Here is a 25,042-nt window from a genome sequence, read left to right as displayed (position 1 = left end):
AGCAGATGAAAGACTACGATTTTCTTTTCAGATGCTGTTTTTTTTACCCAGTCTGACCTGACATAAGTTGTTAATGAGCATTCTCAAGTTTATATGATGGGAATTGCTGATGATTGGTAGTCTGCTGTTACTGGATTTCAGTGTTGGAACATGTCCTTAAATACTGCAAACATCTGACAGTAACTTTGAGACTTCCATGCTCATTCAGAAAACTTGTTCCTGTCAGTTAAACTGGAAAATATCAGCAGTTATCCTTATAACTGCTTATTTCTGAATAGTATTCAGGGCATGAGTGCTGAAATATGTTTTTAAATTGGATGTAAGAATGGTTATCTAGAATAATGTGCATAATCCCTTGCATACTGAATTTTGTTTACCCAACTGTTAAAAGCCATATTAATTTTCTGCTGTTTAGTCTCTGACATGGCAGAGGAACAAAAGCTTAGCTTGCAGCAATAAAGGGTCTTTCGTTGATTCTTTTAATCACTGCTTTTTTTGTTGCAGTAAAGATGACAGAGATGATTGTCACAGCTGGGAACAATTACTTTGGGTGCTAGGGACCAGCTGAATCATAGAAAAATGGAGGGATTATGTGATTCTGAAAATAATCAAATGAGTGAATATTACATCATTCATATGTGAATGTGTAATTAAGAGATTATAGAAATTGGAGTCTGCTGTATCAGTTGCAACTGGACCTTCTATGCAGAACAATGTGATCTTTATTTGTTGCAAAACCTTAATGGTCATCGACTATCTGAAAGTGCAGTGTTTCATACTGCAGTGGATCTAGGTTGGAAACCAAACATGACAGGAGGTCAATAAGCATAATTGATACTGTTTAACTACTAAGTAACTATTATGACAAATACATCTTCTAACTCATATCCAATTATAGATTCATAGCAGCCTTGCAAAGGTGCTTATAGCATCTTAATAACTTGAGTAGTAACCCTCGAGTGCATTTGCTGCCAATCTACCTTGACTACATAATCTTCCTCAGGTTATAATAATAGTGATTCGTAAATAAAAATTATACACTGCTGATCTGAATCAAACACTAAATGAAAATGGTCAAACCCTTTAGTAGTCTACAAGGGAAGATCAAATTATTTGACACCTTTTAATGCATTTAGAAATATTATTTACTATGATCAACAAATAGGTGATTAATCAGCATACTTATACTTTAGGGTTAAGTGGACAAAGTACTTAGAACAGTACAGCACAGGAACAGGCCCTTCCACCCATGATGAAACAAATTATTTTCCATGTGTGTTTTTAGGAACTCTTAATAGGTACAGATCTCTTGGTTACACCATTTGACAAAGTTCCATTTTTGCAACATATTTTCAGTAAAACAATGAAAATGTTGATAAGCTTCCTTTCTCTGAGGAAATGGAATAGTTATTTAGCCCTTCAAGCCAGTTATGTCATCAGTATCATAATTCCATCCATCCTATTTTCACTGTTATCCTTTAAAAATATATTGATTTAAGATGGGATCTGCTGCCTGTCATGAGAGAGAATTCTGCATCTCTACCAGCCCTTGTGTGGTTTTTCTTAATTTCTCCTCTGAATGACCTGGCTCATTTTAAGGTAATCTCAAATCCATGCTCCCTATTGCTAACCTGACTTCGATTCAGGTCAATAAATTGCTTTAATTTTAACTAAGCTCTTCTGTGGAACTTTCAAAAGGGGTTTTAGAAAATGCACATCGATCATATCCATAAGCAATTTGCTATCTACAACTTTTCATTATTTCCTTGAATTTAGAAAGAAAATCAGCTTATTCAGCTTGAAATATACCCTTAACAAATCTAAGCTCTCCAATGAGATCAAATTTTTGGAATATTTGGGAAGAGCAGGCTTGAGAGAGTGAGTTGCACTTCAAAGAAAGAGCTGATGGACTGCAATGAATGTGTTTCTGCTATGCTGTACCACTCTTCTCTAAAGTGCCTGCAATTTTTTGCCAATTCCCATTGTTTCTGCTTAGGTTAGTATTCAGGTCGTGGAATTTCTCCATCTTTAGTGCCATTAATTTTTTTTTCCAATGTTTTCTTGATGATGATAACCTTGGTGAGCTCCAACCCTTGGCTCATTGTTAAATTTCCTGGAATGTCTGGTCTGATGCCCTCTTCTGTGCAGATGACTATAAAGTAATTCATGGGTAAGTTTGACATTTTTATATTGCTACCTGTTCTCTATTAACTTTTTAATGTTCATCTTTACATCTAGGTAACACTAGGTAAATAGAAGCTGCTGACCTATTTAGTTTTCTTTATCTGCAGTTTTTATAGGAATACAGGTGACCCCGGAGTTACAGAAATTTGCCCCAGCAGAATTCACAAATCACTACCAAAAAATCCCAGATACGGAATAAAAGTCGCTCTAATGGAATTTGTGGGGGGGGGGGGGGGAAATAAGTAAACACAAAATGCAAAAGGAACGACAAATTTGTGGGGCAATAAGATTTGGATATGACATCACCGTGTCGATTGGCTTGGCAGTTACAGCTGTCAGAGAAAATGCCCTGCAGATGAAGAGCACACCAGCACTGCACTCTGTGACGGTGTGGCAAAGGAGAGCTTCAGCTGTGACTGTCAACCCAATTGATGCGTTAACATAATAGCCAAATCTTACTGCCAGAACATGGTATTCAATGGGAAAAGAGGGTTTGCATTTACAGACTGTTTCTAGCAACATAACCCCTCCATAATATGGGGGTTGCCTGTAGTATTGTTGTCATTCATTGCAGTGAGTGTGGTAGTTTTCGGTGGTAAAATGTACACTCTGTGTCAAAGTTCAATGTTCCGGTCACAGTTCAGGAAATTGTTCATTTCCAACCATTCATGTTTCTGGCAAAATGAAGACAGCCTGGCTTATACTGGAATGAAAAATGTTAGTACACAGCCCCCTTGTCAATGTATAAGGTAAAATGTAAGTGGGCCAATATAAATATCTTCAGTTAAGCTGTGTCAGACAGTAGGAATGTGAAAGCAGATATCTCCTCTTAAAGCAGCACAGAGTTTCAATAGATCTTTTTTAACCTGTTTGTGAGCATCCAACATCGATTTGGCTATAATATACCTTAGATCAATTTTGTTACCAGGTTCAGAATTACACCTATCAAGATTATTTATAGCCAGGTTTGAGTTTTATTTGAATATTTGCAGACAATATCCTGCAGAATTTAATACAAGCTGGTGTATTAGTACAAACGTTCAAACATCTGCAAAAAAAATAGTGAAGTCTATAGAATCATACAGTTTTTTTGCACAGGATATAATTTCATTGCACTGTTACTTTAGCTTTCAGAAGCTGATGTTGCAGGAGTTCAACAGTGATCTGCACCATTCTATCTTCTGATCCTCTGTATTTAGTGTTCTGTAATCTATGGGCCGTGCTAACCAGCAGTTGAGAAACTCCATCCAAGCAGTCTCCACCTAAGGTGAACTTCAACAGTAACAACATTTACTCACAAATGATGTCCTATTTCTCTCACCTTCTTCCCCTCCCCTCCCTCCTCCCTCTTCCCTCCTCCCTCCCTCCCCCTCCCTCCCCCCCCCCTCCCTCCCCCCCCCTCCCTCCCCCCTCCCCCCCCCCCTCCCTCCCCCCTCCCTCCCCCCTCCCTCCCCCTCCTCCCTCCCCCCTCCCTCCCCCTCCCCCTCCCTCCCTCCCCCTCCCCCTCCCTCCCTCCCCCTCCCCCTCCCTCCCTCCCCCTCCCCCCTCCCTCCCTCCCCCTCCCCCTCCCTCCCTCCCCCTCCCCCTCCCTCCCTCCCCCTCCCCCTCCCTCCCTCCCCCTCCCCCTCCCTCTCTCCCCCTCCCCCTCCCTCCCTCCCCCTCCCCCCTCCCTCCCTCCCCCTCCCCCCTCCCTCCCTCCCCCTCCCCCTCCCTCTCCATGTACTCACAAGTTGGACAGACTCCTTTGCTATTCCCTTTCCACCTTCTGTAAACAATAAAAAGCTCACAAGAAGCTGATTGATCAGATCTTTCTGGTGACCCTCTTTTATGGGGACAACGTTGGTGACTAAAGCAGTTTGCAAATCTTCCGCATTCAAGGGTGCTGTGTTGCTGAGAACTTTCAGTTGATTGTACACAAATTTCACCTGCTCCTGAATATTTAAGAAAAGATTAACATAATTGTACAAAAAAAAGCTGCTAAATAATGCAGTTATTTCAAGCATGAATTCTAACAGTCAAAAATAAATCACTGGACTGCCATGAGGTTGTGAAAGGCAAACATCCTTTTAGAAAAAAATCATAGATTCACACACTTGCACTGATACAGGGACTACATTCCCTGTGACTCTAAATCTGGCTCAGCAGAATAATTAACTACATGGCACTGTGCCAGATCTTGTCTTCTCGTCGCCAAAGGAGGGGGAAGAAAGCCCCTTAACAGATGTGGACAGCATTTATATTATTGTGGGAAAAGAGCACAAAACTTTTCCACAAGTTCACTTAGATATTACAGTCAGGGATCAAGAGTGTTCTATCACAATGCAATTTGACTGAACTGATGAAATGTCTCATTCAGCTTGATAGTAAAGATGAACCAAACTATTGCCAGAGGGCGGTAGCACAGAACACAGCATTAAATATTTAGTTTGAAAGCACACTGATCTTTTTCCAGTTAAGCTGATGGATTCTTAACTATTAACTGATTTGCACTGTTTCTGTAACACTTTTTCTGGTTTGCTTTTTACTACTTAGATCTACTTATATATGGAATGATCTATCGGGACAGCACGCAAACAAAAGCCTTTCATTTTATCTCGGTACACGTGACAGTAATAAAAAAATTCCAATGATCTGGGCTCAGATGATGATTCACTTATGATAAAGCTTCCTATCCTCATGGTCTTGCCTTTTCATCATTCCAATGTAATCTATCTTTTAAAGATTGCACTGCTGGAGAAGTGTGTGTGTGTGTATGTATATGTATAAATAAATATATATATATATACACACACACACATTTTGGAGCTGCCACCCCCCCCCCCCCCCAACACTTTCTGTAATTCAATAAGATTATGATTTACAGCTTACCTAGCTCAAACACCATTTATCTGCCCTAGCCCTTGATTCTTCTAATATCCAAAATACTTTTCTTTGGATTCCACAGTCTTCCATTGTACGGAATTGCAACAATTTGCAATTCTGTAGCTTTCAGTGACTTGTATCTAAGGACTCCCAGGCCCCCTTGCACATTATTTTTCCCCAGCAATCTTGGAAATGCTACTTTAGGTCCTCTTACCCAAATAGTTGATGTAGATTGTGAATAGTTTGGGCCCAAGCACCAAGTACTGCAGTACTCACAGCCTGCCTACCTGAGAAGACCCATTCATTAGTACTTGATTTTTCATCAGTTAACCAACTCCAAATCCACATTATTATTATTATTATTATTACACACAATTCCATATGCCCTATCTTTATTTACCAACCACCTGTGCCAAACCTTATCCAAAGCCTTGTGAAAATCCAATCACACTACATGTGCTATTTCCCCCCTCACCCGCTCTACTAGATACATCCTCAGAGAACTCCAAAAGAATAGTCAAACATAATTTCCCTTTCTCTTTTCAATCATTATTATTATTTTCTTAGCATCTCCCTATCCTTTACCATAGATTCTAGCAATTTCCCAGTCACTGATGTAAGGTCACGGAGTCAGTCAATTTCTCTTTCCCTCTTCAACAAAGAGGGGAGGGTGGTCACATTTGCTGCCCTCCCATCTGCACAAACCATTACAGAGTCTATAAAATTTTGTAAGGGATAACTGGAGCTTCTACCATATAGCTATCTTTTTCAAAACATAAGCAAGAATGCCCACCTCCACTTTTCCACAATCAAGTCTCAGACCAGTACCAGCTTGCCATTACTGAATTCATTGAATCAGTTATTTACCCTGAATATAACTTGACTGTTAAAAGTTGAAAAGAATAAAGTTCCTACATGTTCCAGACTGTAATCTTAGTGTTAATAAGCCCAATGGGGACAAATCCAGTACAGTGTGGTTAACTCTAATTAACATAGCAACAATAACAGGAAAAATAATTGAATCCCTGAAGAATATATATAGAAAGCAAATAAAATCACAATGAATTACAAAGGGAAAATATTGCTTGACCAAATTTACTGAATTCCTTGATGGAGTGATTTTTCAAGGGTAACATGGATGAAATATATTTAGATTTAACCAAAGCCTGGAATTAAAAGTGACACAAAATAAATGAATGGATAGCTAATTTGTTGCAAGAGTAAACTTTTAGTTGTTAAACAAGTCAGGGAACAAATTGGCATAATGATGCATGCTGGGACTATTTTTATCCACAATTTGTATTACTGATGTACCGTTCAGAAACTGTGTTTGATTCTATACGTCTTGACATCAAATTGAAAAGGTACTGGCAACTCCCAAGATACTTGAACATGAAGAAATAGAATAGGCCATTCAACTCTTGATGTTTTTTTAACTGATGCAAGTTTTACAAGACTATCGTTTACAGGAGTTGCATTCAATCTTCTAAGGCTCTGGGATGGTGCAAGGAGACTTGAAAAAATAATTTAAAATAGTAATTTCTTTGATCATATGCATAGGGCTTGATAGAAACTTACCAGTAATTGTTTCTCTTGTTGGTCTTCCATAAGTGGCTTATTGTAGAACATCAAAAGCCAAAGGAGAACCTCGGAAAGCTCATCTGCTGTCATCAACTGCTGTAAGGCAACATTCAACCAGTCTCCAAAGTGAACCAGCAAAAACCAGTTTTCAAAGAGATTAGTAGTGGTTCTGCAAAAGGGAAACATTAAAGTTGGTATGAAAGTAAATTAAACTCAATCAATTTATTACACTCTTTTCCAGTCAATAAACAAAATATTGGATTACTTCACGTCTCCCCTTTCATTTCAGTACTCCTTGTGTAACTTTCATCAGTATTCCTGCAAATATTAAATGTGCTGAACATCTGTGCTCATCTGGTGTTGCTGCAGTCATCGCTTAGGAATCTTGCAGGTCATCATATTGTAGTATGTTGTACAGAGCTGTTTGTCCAGAACAGTTTGAAGAAGACATTTGTTATATGTTTTTCCCACAAGAAAATTCTTGTGAAACTGTAAAGCTGCATGTACTGAGTGAACCGCAACCTCTCCTTAAAAATATGCTACAATTAAACAATGCAGCAAAACTCTCTGCTTGGGCTCATAGGAAGAATGGCCTTTTGAACAAGTGTCAGGGAGAAACGTTAAATAAAGCCTTCCTGTACCAATTATTGAAAAACAACTTCCATTTAGACAATAATGTTTATGACTCCAGGCTGTCCCAAAGCTCTTCACAACTAACAAAGAACTTTGGGAGTGTTGTCAATATTGTAATGTAGGAAAAACATCAGCCAATTTGTGGCTCTGATAATGAAATAATCTGTGCTTAGGTCTTGATTGAAGGATAAATATTGCCTAGGTATTTGGGAAATACTTTCAATAGTCATCTTGGAAATAGTACCCTGGGATCTTTTACATGCACCTAATGGATTAAATAGAACCCCAGTTTAATTTGAGACCCAAAAGTGACATTACTGTCAGGGAGCATCAGCCCAGGCGTTTGTGCTGAAGTATTTGGAGTGGGGCTTAACTTTGTGATTCAGAAGCAAGTTTGCTACTGACATTCTTACACAGTCTCAAAATCAAGAATTATGTTTTTTTTTGGTGTGTTCTGAGGTGAATAAAAAGACCAATTGGGACCTGCAGGCTCTATTAGAAATGGGACAAGAGATACCGGGCAGGACAGACAGTTAAGTTTCCATGTGCTTGTGACACAATGCTCCTTCTCCATTTTGAATGGTCAGGAGTCAGGGATATTCAGGAGTCAGTGGGGATACTGCAATTTTTCCAAGGCTTTGAGAGCATCCTTGAATCTCTTCTTCATTTAGCTGGTAATCACTTCCCATTATAGAGATCAGAGCAGAATGTCTGCTTCAAGAGTCTGATGTAGGGCAACTGAATGCTTAGGGCCTCAATGCTGGGAATGTTGGCCTGGGAGAGGACACTGGCCTTGGTTCATGTATCCTTTATAGTGGATTTGGAGGATTTTGAGAAACAGCATTGGTGGTATCTGGAGTGGTTCAAGATATCTGCTTGTGGATAATCCAGGTCTTAGAAGTATCTATGAAAGGGATCATTGCTGCCCAGCAGATCGAGACCAAGCTATAGGAGACGGCATCTCACAAATACTCCAGCTTAATCAGATTTTTGAAATCACTCCAGTTTTTACATCATTGTTTGACATGATCAGGACAAATTAATGTTCAATTTTCTGGTACCCTAAATACACATTGGAAATAGCTTTTACGATGTCAGGAGCAGATTTAGATTTACTGGGGTTGAAGTTACAATTTAAAGTGGAAATACAGAAATACATACAAGTCTTAAATTAACAGAATTTTGCTGGGTTTAACTAATTTATCAAAACCCTGTAACCAAAATGATTTTTTTCAAATTTTAGAATTAGTTCTGGTAAATGGCTCTGAATGGCACTCTGTAAAATGCAGGTTCTTTTAGACTATTAAAAACCAAATTAAGTAAAGAGAATGCCAAAGGTATACAAAGGAATGTCAAAGGTTTGCAAGGTACATTCCCGAAAGGAAGAGTCTCACTTTTTTACCTAGGGTTATCGTGGATGCCAACTTTAAGACCAATGTAGTTTTTCTGGATTGTGGTGAGGTATGGCAAAGAGCACTTTAGTATTTTTTCAGAGTCCCAAAGCAAGATTAGCTTGTGGCACATAAGTTCAAACAGTTGAACAGTTCAATTAAAAATACCCACAAATATAGTGGATCCTTGATGTGAGATCCATTCACAGCCTTGGGAAGATTTTTGGCAAAAAAAAGTAAATTTGTTTGGCTGCACAGTTCTCCCTAGTCCAAGATTGCTCTATGGTAAAGAGCTTCTCCAGGCTGGTAAAAGCTGTGAAGCCAAACAGGGAGGGGGAAACAGTGGTTTCCATCACATCCAACAGTAGGCAATGGGAGAGACTTTAGGAAGTCAAGAATATATCAACTCATGATAAATTTTCCCAGTCCTCCACCCAGCCTGTTGGACCACTTGAGCACAGTCAACACAGGAAATCTATGTTGGGAAGGGTGTCTCCCTACTGTCCATGAAATTATTTGCATTCATTAGTTACAGTACTTGCATTAAATGAGCAACTGCATATTATGTTTAAAAAATACAGAGGAATAATTTTTCCTCTGTGAAGGGTTACAAATTCCTATCATTGCAAAGAAGTAGAACTGATAGGTATATTTTTGCAACAAAGTCTGTTTGGATAAACCCTTGTGTGACTTGGTTCAACTAAAGTTTATACAGTCTTTTCTGACCACCACTTTAGAAACCTGACAATAGTTTGACCAAGATTCACAGTATAAACAAAACATATTCTGTGTTGTTGGTTTAATATATTTGAAATACAAGAGCATCTACATAAGTTGATTTAACAGTTCAGATTTTAATTAAGATTCAACAACATGAGAGAGAATTAAAAAACTGAAAAGCAAATTTAAAATATACATTCCCTGTGCTTGGGTGTTTGACTGCAAGGGTTTATCCTTAATTTGAATATCAGAGTTAAGGACTAGAGCTCAGAATGCACTTTGCAAAGAAGATAGATTTTGAAGATGGTCTTTTAGCATTCTACTTGGGACTTAGAAGTTCTGTGACTGGAATTAACTGGTGTTTAGCCTTCAGTAGCACACTTGTGATTCTGGCAAAAGCCTAATGGGTTGGTTTCTCTGCTTCAGTATCCAGGTAAGGAGGAGAGATTAAACAGACATTTCTGCAGACACACTACATGAATTGTTCCTTAAAGAAACACTGGTAGGATGGATCTATGCTTCCTGGAGTTTAGAAAAATAAGAGTTCATCTCATGGCAATGTAAGATTCCAAGAAAAATTGTCAGGCTTTGACAATCCTGTGGCTGTGTAGGTGGGGGTTGTACTGTCATCTCAGAATAAGGGGGCAATCAATTAGGACCAAAGTGAGGAGAAATTTCTTTACTCAAATGGTTGTGAACATTTTTGAATTCTTTAACCTGGTGTACGATTGATATTCAAAGCTAAAATGAATAGATTTTTGGACTTAAAGCAAATCAAGGGATATAGAATTCAGGCAACATCATAGGTTTGAGATTGCCATAATCTAACTGAATCACAGAGCAGGTTCAAGGGGCCAAATGATCTCCTGTTCCATTTCTTACATTCTTGTTAAGAAAGGTCAATTTAGATTCCTTATAGCTGCAGTTCTAAGGTCTGTGGCTATGAAGAGTCTAATTCCTTTTAAAATACAATGGTTAACTTAGGAGTCCATTAGTTGCAAGTTTGTACTGCAGTGTATAAATAATTGAAGCACATGCCAGGCTAAAACTCCCTGGAGTCACTTCTGGACTTACTTTACCTGACTCTCAATTTTACTTAGCTTCTGAGGGTCTCAAGTACTTAATATAAAGTGACCTACCTCTGTCCATAATGCATCTCAGCAGTTTGTTGAATTGTTATTCAAAGGATTTGGTAAGACTGAGATGTGGAGGAATATATTTTCTATTAAACCATGGTAAAACACTAAGACCAATTCTTTGCCAACTTCATTGCAAGCTCTCAATGAAGATCACTCAAAAGATCACTCTGGCAGAAAATGATACTGTGTATCTCTCTAAATTCCACATTACCGTTTTGGTACCATCTGGATACTTCACCTGAATGTTGTGCGCAAGTTTTTAGAATCACTTATGCTAATTACAACATGATGCATAATAACCTTCATTGTAAGTCTTCAAAAAACAGAAAAAAACATCTAATTAAAGACCATACGTGCAGAGAGAAGTTAGGTCATTATGTTGAACGCTGCAAGGACATAATAGTTAATTGCTGCTTGGCACCTTGGTAATACAATGCTGGGCTCAGGCCGATTAAAACTAAATCTTTGCACAGACAGGATCAAATTCTGTGATGTGATAAATCAAGCTGTTTTCCAAGAAAAGGGGCACACAAATACATTAAGATCTCAAATCACAGCCAGAGAGAGCATACAACTCACAGGAGATGCGAAAGATTAGAGATCTGACTTTTGAAGGAAATAAATGTGACCTTAAACCACTAGTGTCTTGTTACCACACAAGTAACTGCTAAAACGGGACAAACCTTAATCACGGACAAAAATCTCATGTGTTGACTGAAGGGATAGAAATAAAAGCTCCTTTGAAAATGTTTCAAAAGTTTTAATTTGTTGAAAAAGATGTATAGCAAGGTTAAAAGCTCACCCTTTGACTTTTACATCCTGTACAATCCTCTTCAGCATTGGAACAATAGTGGTCAGGTGCTGGCACCAGGCTGCTGATGGGATATCTGCATTTTTTTGGGAAAAAGAATAGTTTTATATGACACAAACTAACAGCATAGAAACATGCAACTAACTAACTTACATTTAATTTAGATACCTGCAGAACCATAAAATTGAACAATACTCAAGAAAGAGATTCTAAATGATGTTTACGAAAAAGGATTTATTAACTGAAGTAGCATCCTCTAATGGTAGAGTAACATTCAAATTCAGAAAACTAGGATATGGATTAGACAACAACTTGCAGATAAACAGCAACTTTAATCTAAAAACATGCCCCAGGGGATTTCATAAGGGCATTATCAAACAAAATTTAATACAGAGCCATGACATGAAGAAATATTATGACAGGCCTCCAAAGTCTGGTTAATGAAGGAAGTTGTGATGGTTCTGAGAGAAGCAAGTTTAGAAATGGGAAGTGTAGGGAAGGGATTCCAGAGAGTAAGGTTCAGTCAGCTGAAAGAACAACTGCCACTGGCCCAGCGATGAAATCTGGGGAAGCACAGAAGACAAAAATTGGAGGGTTGCAAAATGATACTGGCATACAGAGGGGCAAGACCACAGCAAAAAACCTTAGAAGATAGTCAAAACAAATGAGATGCAGAGTTGTGTGATAGTGACTTGCTAAAGGATCTTGGAGGAAAAGGACAAGTGAGTGATGATTCATAATGAGTCGATATGTTCAAGGGAGCAATTATATTTTTGAAGGTGAGGTTGCATATGTAAATACCAGCAATTTTACAAAACATGCAAGTAATAGGCAGCAGCTGTGACAGAAAAATAATATCAGATTGTAGTCAAAATAGAAAAATGCCGAAAAGCGCTTAATAGATCAATATCAACAAAATTTGACATTGATCCACATTCGGCAATTCCACATTAGATAAGTAGTAGCTTGGTCAAAGTGGTAAGTTTTGAGGAGCATCATAAAAAAAAGAGGTGGAATTGCAGTGGGATTGAAAGGAGAGAATTCCAGAACTCAGAGCTTCTGCAGCTGAAGGTGCAACTGAATAATGGAGTAATTAAAATTGGAGAAGTGAGGATTTCTTAGTACGCTGGGGGAAATTACAGGGATGAATTGGGAGACACTGTACATGGATCTGAAAACAAGTATGAGGAATTTAAAACTGAGCTGTTGCTAATCCAGGAGCCAATATACATCAGTGAAAACAGAGATGATGGATATAAGAGACCAGTACAAATTAGAACAATGGCAGAGTTTTGAATGGTCTTCATTGGAGAGTGGAGGCTAGAGAGGAGTGTATTAAGACAGTTGTCTAATGGTAATGTACACCCAGATGACAGTTTCAGCAGCAGGTGAGGTGGTGGTTTGAGGTAAAAGAATGCAACACAGGTAGAAATAATGTATAGTAGAAGAAAAATGTGTTGAGAAGCTCAACTTAAGAGTTACAGTAGATACAATACCAAGTCTGAACAGTCTGGATGAAGAGTGTGGATGATCTTTGCCAAGGAGAAGGGATGGATTTGGTCACCATGTAAAGGAGCTTGTGACAGGGTTTGAAGATAATGACTTCAGTCTTCCCCAGTATTTAGTTATATGAATGTCCTGCTTATCCAGAGCTAAATAAATGCCAGATAAACAGGCCTTAAGTTTACTTGTAGAAAAACCCATAGGTAATGCCAATGCAATCGTAGTAAGAAAACAAGCAATAGAAAATTGTTTATAAGGAATCATGAAAATTAACCCAACAACTGGAAAAGCACAACTAAGTTAGGAAAACCAATATAAAAAGCTAAAGTTATAGAATGAGTTATCTTGTTATATTTCTTGCATGCAATTATGACTATGTAGCAACACGATGTCTTTTACACAAAGAAATAATTATTACTGAGCTCCCAGTAGCCTGTCTCTTTAATTCTCCATCCCAATCCCACTCCAAACTATCTGCCTTTGGCCTCTTAAGCTGTTACAATAAGATCAATGCAAGCTTTGAGAATATCACTTCATCTTCTGTCAGGGCACATTGCAGCCTTTTGAACTCAATGTCAAATTCTCCCAACTTTAGATGAATCCCATTCTCAGTCTGTATCGGAACTGGCCATTATACGATAAATCATCAGTCCTTACTTTTGGCTCAGTTTTTCTCATTTCATTATTGGAGCCTGATCTGGTGGGCACTTCCCACAGCCCTGCTATTAGCAACATAAACAGAGCAGTATAATCACCCTCTAAATGCCCCACTAACCCATTTGACCTGGTCTAGCACCATCACGGATATTCCCTTTGTCCTCTCCATTCCTCCTGCCCCCTTCTCCGCAACTTAAAGTTACCTTTTTTCTCTTTCCCAGTTCTGAAGAAGGGTCTCTGATCTGAAACATTAACGCTGTTTGTCTTTCCATAGATGCTGCCTGACCTGCTTAGTGTTTCCAGAGTTTTCAGTTTTTAATCCTAATTCACGTAATCACTTTGAATTATTGCCTTATATCAAGTGTGACAGTTTCCAATTTAGGATGAGATAATGTGCATCAAGCAGGTTTAATTGAGCTTTATTGGTTAAAGCATGACTGTTTGACAAGACAGACCCAACTTATACTTATCTAAATGTCAAGTCCATTGACTATAAATCCTTGAATTTTTGATTTATTTTAAATGTTTTATGTTATTTCAAAAATAGACATTACTCATAATAAATGTACACAAAGGAAGAAAATGCAAAACTTTTACATTCATGGTCGATAAATTCAGTAGTGTAAACTTTTTATTTAAAAGAAAGAAAAATCCATAGTGCCATTACCACTCACGTGGCCCCCTGGGGTGATACACCCTTTCATTGTTTGAGGGGCTTCCTCACCCGACTCAGCCCCTTCATGAGTGGTAGCGGAAGGACCCTAGACTGTGGTCCTTCCCCACAGAGCCTTAGCATTGGTTGCATGGAGGTTTAGTGCATCCCTCAGCACGTACTCCTGCAGCCTGGACTGTGCCATTCTGCAGCATTCCTTTACAGACATCTCACTGTGCTGGAAGACCAACAAGTTTCAGGCAGACCAAAGGGTGTCTTTCACCAGGTTAATGACCTTCCAGCGACGCTTGATGTCTGTCTCAGTGTGTGACCCTGGGAACAGTCCATAGATCACAGTCCTCTGTCACGCTGCTGCTGGGGATGAACCGAGACACAGACCCTTGCATCCGTCTCCACACACTCTTAGCGAATCTACAGTCTGCAAAGAGGTGGGTGACCATCTCTTCCCCATGCAGCTGTCTCGGGGGCAGCATGCATTGGGGATGATATGACGTCTGTACAGGAATGATCTGACTGGGAGGGCCCCTCTCACCGCCAGCCAGGCGAGGTCTTGGTGCTTGTTGGTGGGATCTGGTGATAAGGTGTTCTGCCAGATGGTTGGGATAGGTTACTCAGGGAACCACCCCACAGCATCCATAGAGTCCAGTGTCCGCAGGACATTCCATACTAACTTCTGCCTGATGGACTTGGGGTCAAAGGTGTTTACTTGGAAGAACTCTTCCACAAAGGACAGGTAGTGCGGCGACAGCCAGCTGACAGGGACGTTGCGTGGTAATGGGGCCAGGCCTATCTTCTGCAGCACCAGGGACAGATAGAACCTCAGCACAGGGTGACACTTGGTGCCCATGTACTTTGGATCCACACACTGCCTGATACAGCCACACATGAAAGTGGTCATCAGGATGAGGGCAACACTGGGTACACTTTGTGCATTGTGACCCATCAGACTTGCTCCATCTTGGATCCCCAGATAAACTGGATTGCCAAGGCAGAGGAGTGGGGGACAGGCCACACCTGCACCAAGTTCAGCAGCCCCGAGAGCATATTGCACCTGATGTGCAAGTTCTTCCTGGCTATTGACAAAGAACACCGTTTCCACAGACCCAATTTTTGTTTGGCCTTGCCAATCCACTCCCGCCAATTTTTGTTACACACCTCAGCCCCTCTGAACCAGATCCTCAGCACCTTTAGGTAGTCGGACCTGACAGTGAAGGGGAAATTGGATCGGTTGGGCCAGTTGCTGAAGAGCATGGCCTCGCTCTTACTGCGATTAACTCTGGCCCCCGATGCCAACTCAAATTGGTTTGCAGATGCTGATCAATCTGCAAACTGACCAAGGATTGGAGCAGAAGACAGCGACATTGCTCATGTACAGGGAGGTTTTGACTTGCCTGGCAACGTCACCCCTCTTATGCTCTCATCTTTCCTGATGGATTCAGCAAAGGGTCCTATGCAACACACAAACAAGACAGGGAAGAGTGGACAACCTGACCCGACTCCAGACATGGGGAAGCTATCTGCCTCCCACCCATTGATTTGAACTGCACTATGGATATCTGTGTAGAACAGCTGGATCCAATTTCTGATTCCCTCCCCAAGACCCATTTTGGAGACCACATCCATCATGTACATTGGGATATCCTGTTGAAGGCCTTCTCCTGGTCCAAGCTGACCAGGCAGGCATCCACTCCTCTGTCCTGCACATAGGCAATGGTATCCCTGAGCAGCGCAAGGCTGTCAAAGATTTTCCTACCAGCTACAGCACAGGTTTGGTCTGGGTGGATCACCTGTCCCAGAGCAGACTTGACCCAGTTGGCAATTGCCTTGGACAGAATCTTATAATCCACATTCAACAGTGAAATGGGTCCCCAATTCCTGATGTCGGCTCTCTACACCTTCTGCTTGTTGATGAAGGTGATGATACTCTAAGTGTTACGACAAAAGTTTGCCTCGCTATACACTACATGGTGCTCACAACTACCAGTCCTGTCATGGACTGATGCATAGATTAGCAAAGGTGAGGTCAAGTACGCCTTTCGCTTGTATTGTTTCATGAATACGGGTCCTGAATGGTTGCAATGTTCTACAATGATCAGACAATGCTGTAAGTAGTGTAATGATGCTTTGTTAGAACTAGGAATGAGATGACACTAAATTAGGAGGCGTCGTTGATAGTGAAGGTTATCTTGGCTTACAAGGGGATCTTGATCAGTTAGGGAAGTGGGCCGAGGAGTGGCAAGTGGATTTCAATACAGATTAGTGAGAGCTGATGCATTTTGGAAAGTCAAAACAGAGTAAGATTTATACTATGAATGGTAGGGCACTGGGGAGTGTGATGGAACGGAGGGACCTAGGAGTGCATAGTTTGTTGAAAGTGGCATCACAAGTAGACTGGGTGGTGAAAAAGGTGTTTAGCACACTGGCCTTCATCAGTCAGGACATTGAGTATAGGACTTAGGACATTATGTTGCAGTTGTATAAGTTATTGGTGAGGCCGCACTTGGAGTACTGTGTACAGTTTGGTCACCCTATTATAGGAAAGATGTGGTTAAACTGGAAAGAGTGCAGAAAAGATTTACGAAGATGTTGCCAGGGCTAGAGGACCTGAGTTACAGGGAGAGGTTGGCCAGGCTAGGTCTTTATTTCTTGGAATGTAGGAGAATGAGAGGTGACCTTACGGAAGTGTTTAAAATTATGAGAGGCATAGATAAGGTGGATGGTAATAGTCTTTTCCCCAGGTTAGGGGAGTCCAAAGCTAGAGGGCATAGATCTAGGGTGAGAGGGGAAAGCTTTAAAAGGGACCCGAGAGGCAACTTTTTCCACGCAGAGGATGGTGAGTCTATGGAATGAGTGGTTGAGGCAGGTACAATAGTATCATTTAAGAAGTACTTGGATAGGTACATTGGGGGGGGGGGGGGGGGAACAGAGCTTAGAGGGATATGGGCCGAGTGCAGGAAATTAGGACTAGCTGGGTGGGCACTGTGGTCAGCATGGATTGACTGGGCTGAAGAGCCTGTATCCGTGCTGTATTGCTCTATGGCTCTATTTCAGTTCTGACAAAGTCTTTGACCTAGAACATTACCTCAGTTTCTGTCCCCACAGATACTGCCAGATCTGATTGTTTCCAGCATTTTCTGTTTTTATTTCAGACTTCCAGCATCTGCAGTTTTTTTAAATTTCCATAAGTAGTGGCTCAAGCATGTCATTTGTACTGTACCATGTTTTACTAAATTTTTGTATAGTTTGTCAGGAAGACATGTCCATCTGGTTGATGAAACTTCATACATTGCCAGGACTACAGGGGCAACTTTTTCCACGCAGAGGATGGTGAGTACATGGAATGAGCTGCATACAAAACAGAAGTGCTATAAACAGCTGAGCCTAGATTACATAATTTGATAGCTGATCTTCAGATACCATCAGGAAAAACAACGGGTGATGTGTGTAAATTGTTAATGTGCCCTGTACTGATGAGTGATTTGTTGGATTCTATTCCAAAATGAATGGATATAGGATCTCAACAGCTTTTAGCTATTTTGCCTCATCATCCTATTCCCTTGAAGGAACATTCCAATTAAGGTCTTTCTCCCTAAGTTGTCAATTTATTTCCTTTCATGCATATATCAAATTCCTTTTTGAAATTCACCATTAGAAATTTAGAACAATAAGCTTGTGGTGACTTAATCACTAGGATGAATCAAAATACATCACAAACTATATACCGTTGTCAACCTTTCAATCAAGTGAAATCATTTTCATTATTTTTGTTAAAACAGCCTCATTTTTCAAATTTGTTTCCTATTGATCTGAGCCACTTTGGGAAATTAAACTCTTAACAAAATAATCACAAATTATCACAGACATAGAACATTCAAATAAATCAAAGCTCAACAATAAGGTAGAGGGGTAAAAGGGCAAAAAGGGGAAAATAATGATTTCTAACCTAATCAAGCAAGATGCTACAGCTATCTTCTCAAATCTGACCCTGGGGCTGTCCATGCACAACACCTGTTTGTCCTTTTCTTGACATTTACCATATTTAAAATAATTCTTTGCAATCTATTTTTTTAAGCATAGGACTCCTTTCAATAGTTCATCACCTGCTTATCTCATTAGAGCTAATATGTATTCACTTTTACTTTTGCCTCCTATCACTGAAATTTTTAAGCATTCAGCCCATTGAAAATTTACCAACTATTAGATATGTATCGACTTAATTCTATTTGTCTGTTACTTTAATTTGTGCAGATGTTTAGCTTTTTCCTTCAAAGACATTAATGGATACTCCTTCCATTTGGTTTCTTTTAGGGAATCACAAATAATACCACAGCCTAGAAGTTCCTTCTTGTAAACCCGAGAAAAATTGGCTCTTCAGTAGGAAATTGGCCTTAATTTTGAAAAGTACATTACCTAGGCTTCTCAGTAGCCATCTGAATATTTGACTATTGACTTTTCATTTGGGCTTTGCATTAACACTATAAATATTTTGATGTAAAACACTCTCAAACTGACGTCAGCAACAATGAAACATATCATTTCCTGCATGATTTTCAACCTTGTTAGTCTCAAAAGTGACAGTTGTCATTTAAGCACAGAACAATTAGCTTATTAACCCTGTTTCATACAAAGCCATGCTAATTAAAAGGCCAACACAGAGTGCATTGTGCCAGACTGCTCCACAGCAATTTGTGGCCGATTGTTTGCAATACACACTGCTCATACTGAATACCGAGCCTTCCTTGCATCATAACTGACCTTGCTACAGTCAGAAATCCAATGGTATTTCTCTCCGTGCTCTGTGGGGCGGATAAAAAAATGGGATTAAGGTAGCATTATTTTAAGTGAGTGGTTGATACTCAATGAGCCAACATGCCTGTTTCCTTGCTGTATTTCTCCATCTCTAACACTTCTCTTACTGGATGGCATGGAGATGGACCACAGGCATCTTAGAAATCATTGGGACCAGGTGGGACAACACATAAAAGAGTATATTATCCACCTAAAATTCACAGGATCCATGCTCATACCCAGACCTCTTTAAGGAACAATGTCTATGCTAGCTAGGCTACACCAAGCCAGTTCTCACAGACCTGCAACCTCAAGCACAGTTTCACACAGGCAACTGCATTGCTTTGCCTATGAAGCCAAGTCACTCTCAACTTCTCAGCATCAGGTTCTTTTTAGGTCGCTGGTGCTGATCTCTGCCACAACACGAGAGTTTCATGATCACCACCACCGCAGAGAGGTAACCCACGCTCCATACTCAGGGAAACTTCACCTACTTTTCCAGCAGCCCTCAGGAGCAGGCAGGGTGAACAAGTTGGCAAATTCCTCCTGGTTCCTGAATGCAGCCCTAGTGGCTCCACGTGCTTTCCTTGCACAAAGAACATGGTTCCTGGGAGTACTAACTCCCACCAGCCTACCAGGTTCCTCCCTTTTCCCTTCACTGCAGAATCAATTCTTGAAGCAGATTTTTCCAGTGCCATTTGAGTGTTGCTTGTATTAAGGCCATGTCCTATTAAGAGATGACTCCCAAGGTTGTAGCTGCAAGGCCAAGTGCTAGTAGCTGTGGGATCTTGCAATAGATCAAAATAATAGAGTATGCTGCAACAGACAGTGGATCAGCACCAGAAAAAAAAACATTACCATCTTAGGAGCCTCACAGCTGAAGATTTGCTCTTACTGGGGCCTTTAAATACCATATTTTCGTGAAACACAATGCTGCCTTAACACAATTAATGTGAGAAAGGAATTTCTAGAGCAACATTTTCTTCATTAATAAAATGAAAGCTCCTTCTGCTTTCTCTCTTCTTATTGTCTTAGAGGTATGTCCTCTAATTACTGACTGAATAACAGCTTTTTTTTTCCTATTTATCTCATTAAAACCTAAGATAATTTTGAATCCCTCTTTGATGAATAGCACCCCAGTCCTGTAATTAGTCCTAACTAAAACTTCTGATTTTTGAGATAATTCTCTTGAATACTTTCTGCTCCTTTCCAAGGTCTTGACATACTTCCTAAATTAATGAATTCACCTTCAGAGTTCCATCACTGATTTTCCTCTTCTGCTCTCATAACAAGAGTATTCTGTGGAGCCACTCAAGACTGCTCTTTCATTCAATTAGATCATGGCAGATCAACAAACCATGGCTGCTCCAGCCTCATTACTCATCACGTTCAACGGATTCTGCAACAAACCCATCACTGTCCATTTTACATGCCTTACATGTCACTCCCTGCTTTTAAAAGAACTAGAGCATAAGAAATTGCTAGTTGCCATTGCTAATGATCCTGGAAACAAACAAGGTGGAAGAGTGCAGAAAGAAGAAAAAACAACCTTAAAATTAAATCTTAGACTTTTAGAGGTGAAATCAATAAGTGCTTTTTCACACAACTGATGGTGGAGATCTGGAAAACTGTCCTGCAAAAGGTAATGGTATTGAATCAATTGAACTTTTCAAGACATTAAAGTAGTATAAGGAATTTGTGAAGATTTATCCATTGCATTTTTGTATTAATTAATCATTTCTACATCCAAATACCTGTTTAAGTAGAAAATGCATAGATATAGTTTGAAACCTGGAAGGCACTTGAATTGGTTTATGGGCTTACTGAGACTGATGGATTTCCTTTTACATAAGGGTACCAAGGAATTTGGATCAAAGGCAGGTAAATGGAATAAATCAGCCATGAAAGAATGATCTCGAGGGGCTTAATGGTCTACCCCCATTCCTATGCTTGGATAAAAGTTCTGACAAAGGCTGTTTTTATGTATTCATTTATTAGTACAACTTGCTAATGATTTACATAGATAAGACAAATTAATAAAACAACAACAATAAACCAAAGAAAATAGAAAAGAAAGATGTGGAGAAAAGACTATCAGAATTAGTCACCTGTAAGTTTATGCTTTTGAGACTGCTGTAGATTGATTGTGCTGAAATCAATTCAAACATCTTCCAGGTTTATCCTTTCATACTCCACATATGCATCTTCCACTTGAACAGATTTTGAACATAGAAATGATTAATGAATATAAAAAAGGCTGAGATGCAATGGATAATTTTTCAAATGCCTCATTATGTACTGAACTGCCTCAACTTACTTTAGTGGCTGGCAAAGTTTAATCATATAGGGAGAGATAATCAATATAATTATCCACAAGTCATTTTAAATAGTGTGCCTGTATCAACAGTACATCTGTCAGAAATACAAGAGAGGTCAAAAGGAAATTACTATACTTGAAATAACACCTAACCTTCTCTTTCGCCGAGGGTGTCTGGACACACAGGAACAACATGTCCAAGAACAATACAGAGTTCCTTGCACACAAAATAAAATTGAATTTATCATTGAGGATGGCAGGCTAAATATGGTGATCCAGTTCTTTAAATGGTTGAACAAATCATCAAAAACCAACACAGCAAATGTTCTAAGATCCAATCTTTTTGGATCATTAAAATGATTAAGCAGTAAGACTTGAATATTATTGCAATTCACAAAATATAGCTAACATTTCTCTGAGGAACAATTTTATTATAAAGACTGACTTCCAATATTTTGTATGGACAGCTCTAGCATATTAATGAACCTTTACATTTCAGGATCAAATGACAAAATATGTCACAGTTTCCACCACTTACAGCAGTTAAATTTATATGAACATAATTTGCTTATGATATGTAATGATAGCTAGCATATGATGATTTTTCAAAATTATAGTTCTTTTCATGAAATTTATTTGCTGGTTATAGCAAGTACTTGAAGTATCTTCGTTATTTCAGGAGGAAACTGTTCACTCTCTAGTTCATACATTAAGGTGCAATGAATGTAAGAGCTAATGTATGCAGACTAAAGCTCATTAAGATGCACTGAATATAGTAAAATGAAAGGATAAGAGTTCATGTATTATATCACCTCTCTCCTGTGCAGGACACCACTGACAAATGGATCAGAGTAGGAAAGAGATGCAGAATTAATGTGATAGGCAACAGGAATTTCAGGGTCGTCCATGCAGACCAAATGAAAGTGCTCCACAAAGCAGACACCCAATCTGTATTTAGTTTCTCCACTGTAGGAAAGACCACAATGTGAACACCAAAAAGCAATACACTAGATTGAAAGAAGTACAACTGCTTCACCTCGAAAGACTGTTTGGATCCCTGATGGTAGGAAGGGATGAAGTACAAGAGTAGATGTTGTATCTCTCGCAGCTGCATTGGAAAGTGTTGTGAGAAGGGGAGCAATTGGTGGATTTAACATTAGTTCTCCTGCATTGTCCAACATAGCCCAATGTAAGCTTGATTGACAGCCCTCATCTTCATTTGCATACATCGCAGCCTTCTGAAATCAGTACTGAATTTAACAATTTCAGGCAATTTACTTTATCTAATTCTCTCAGAACAGGCCAGGAGTGTTGTAAGGTTATCCATCTGTAATATTAACTAAGTTTTCCTCTCTCCTTAGACACTGCCTGATATGCTAGGCAATTCCAACATTCTCATTTCAGCAACAGCCCTGACCTGCATTTCACAGCCTTAACATGTTCCTTTGTTTGTTTTTTTTCTCTCTCTCTCTTATTGCTTTCATTCGTCTAATAACCATAGAGCTCTGTATACATTGGAATCATCTGGGCAACCCTGGCCTCACTCTGTCAGAGATACTATCTTTGTTTCTATCCATCCCCCCACCCACTCTCTCCAGTTTAAACCAGTTTGTTTTCTCTCATTCCCAGGTCTGATGGATACCTCATAAAGATCCAATGCACTGTCATGCATTGGATACAATGGTCGCATTGACAGCTAATGGGGAGAAATTTAACAACTCCATCTGATTGTAATGTGTAGCATGAACAAAAAACTAAAACAGAGAACAAACGAATTGAAAGGAGGGTGAGATATAGGAAGGGGAATGAAAGTCATACATATTTTGTCTTTACTACATGTGTGGTAACCTTACGAGTAAATTGAAATCAATGGAATGAAAATTGAATGAGTTCTATAATGGGTAGGCAATTGCCTACTCCCAACTACTATCAGGAGCTGAAGATAAAAATAAATACCTTTCCCATCACGTTCAGTTTTCAAGTCTATAGTTTCTTATGAGGTTGCGATTTACAGTTCACCCACCATATGTTGAACCAAACCAGGTAAAACAAGATAACCATATGTCTATGGCAATAAAATCTTAATAAGAGATTATAGAAAAACCATGCTTTAATATACATGATCTGGAAAACGGAAGTTTTTCTGGTGATAGTAGTAATGACCCACTGATTAATTTTTCATTGAATATATCCTTTCCAAAAGTATGCTAGAATTGACAAAATATTCTCAGTTTATCAAACTAGAGTATATAGAATGACATAATATCTGTATGAAATCTAAACAAAAAAAGCTATTTCTTTTTAAATTGCAAACAAAAGTTACCTGATGGACTTGTCAATAGTGCCACCACAAGGGACTGCTGATTATGTGGAAAGTAGAGTTTCAGCGGCATCTTAAGGGTGTGGGTGTAGGGGGCAGTGTGGTGGGAAGAAAATTAGAAAAACACATTGAAAGGAACTGCATGTTTACTGAGTAGGTCTCCACATGAAGATAAAAATTATAAATTCACAAAGTACATTTCTCATTAGTTATTCAAAATTCCAATGGAAAAACCAAAACAAATGGCTTAGCATACAAGTAACTGGATTGTCATAAATAAGAATTTTTTCTGTAATGCTGCAATTTACATTCAAAGGGGTGCTAATTACAGGAATTTTACATTACAGAGATCTTTAGATGAAACACATGAACAAAATCTCTCTGAATATATATATGAAAATTGGATTTAAAGATAATAAAAGAAACAGAATTGATAGATCATCGGCCAGAATTGTAAATATAGTACTTAACTCGATCAATAAGTGGAATCGATAAAAATAATGCTGCTGGAATAATGTACAAATCCAACTAGTTCATTAATGTTCTTTAGAGAAGAAAGTGAATCAATATCTTACTCAAGTCCCAACCAATGTAGTTGATTATAAACATCCCTATAAAGTGACCTGGCAGCTGCACAAAAGTACTTAACTTCACTGTCAGATTACAGTAAATTAAGACAGCAGCTCACTGTCACTATTTATAGCTAAGGTGGGACGGGCAATAAATGTCAATTTTCTTAAAAGTCACCATTTTCTTAACTGAAATATCAAAGTTAATGCCCTGACATTAAATTAAATCCAGCAAATATCTACCAGAAAGATGCCAGACACAATTCCCATCAGCTCTTAGCTGATCTTAAGCCACAATAAAACTGGAACAATTGGTGTACGGGAAGCAGAAAAGAAATAACTGGAAGAAGTATTTCTTCCTCAATTCAGAGACCTCCACTGGAAACATGCAGTGGAAGAGACAGTTAGACTTGACTACCCTGCCCCTTTAGTTAAATAACCTGTTGTAATTCAATATGCAGGCTCACACATGAATAATGACCTCTGTACCAGAGACCATGATTTTAAATTTATGAGGCCTGTCAATAACTCAATGAAATGCTTTTAACAGTAAATGGCTCTTTTCATTGAGACACTGAAAAACAACTAACCTGAGTCTGCACCTGCAGCAGAACTTGCACAAAACATCGAGTAAATGCTTGTATAATGGTTATAATTTTTGGATGCCCATCAGTCTCCAGTAGAATGGTCCTTATGATTTAAAGAGACAAAAATCACACAATTAACACACATTAATGCCAGTCATCCAGATTTTAACAGTGCATTCATGCACAACAATAAACCTGTTTATATCCAAAGCTAACGGGTCGTGGTTCATAGAAAAGTAGGAATAATATGTGGTTGTAAATAATACAGCTGCCTGCTCTTTAAATTCAGCTGCTTACATGAAGAGAC

The 25,042-nt window shown here is 39.1% G+C and overlaps 1 protein-coding gene across 3 annotated transcripts in view; it reads right to left on the bottom strand.

Moving 5' to 3' along the window:
- Nucleotides 1-228: 228 nt before the first annotated feature.
- fancc (FA complementation group C) overlaps nucleotides 229-25,042 on the bottom strand; it is a 147,943-nt gene continuing 123,129 nt past the window's right edge. For all 3 annotated transcript variants that reach the window (XM_052020040.1, XM_052020041.1, XM_052020042.1), the window contains 6 exons: nucleotides 24,739-24,838; nucleotides 23,583-23,652; nucleotides 11,313-11,397; nucleotides 6,625-6,796; nucleotides 3,912-4,115; nucleotides 229-3,456 (listed from right to left, as the gene is read on the bottom strand). In XM_052020040.1, coding sequence (XP_051876000.1) covers nucleotides 3,292-3,456; nucleotides 3,912-4,115; nucleotides 6,625-6,796; nucleotides 11,313-11,397; nucleotides 23,583-23,652; nucleotides 24,739-24,838 — 796 coding nt within the window. In that variant the 3' untranslated portion in view covers nucleotides 229-3,291. The remainder of the gene's footprint in view (nucleotides 3,457-3,911; nucleotides 4,116-6,624; nucleotides 6,797-11,312; nucleotides 11,398-23,582; nucleotides 23,653-24,738; nucleotides 24,839-25,042) is intronic.

This window comes from Pristis pectinata, chromosome 7 (assembly GCF_009764475.1).
Source record: "Pristis pectinata isolate sPriPec2 chromosome 7, sPriPec2.1.pri, whole genome shotgun sequence".
NCBI classification, from domain to species: Eukaryota; Metazoa; Chordata; class Chondrichthyes; order Rhinopristiformes; family Pristidae; genus Pristis; species Pristis pectinata.
The sequence above is the reverse complement of the archived record's forward strand: the minus strand, read 5'-3'. Positions and strand labels throughout refer to the sequence as shown.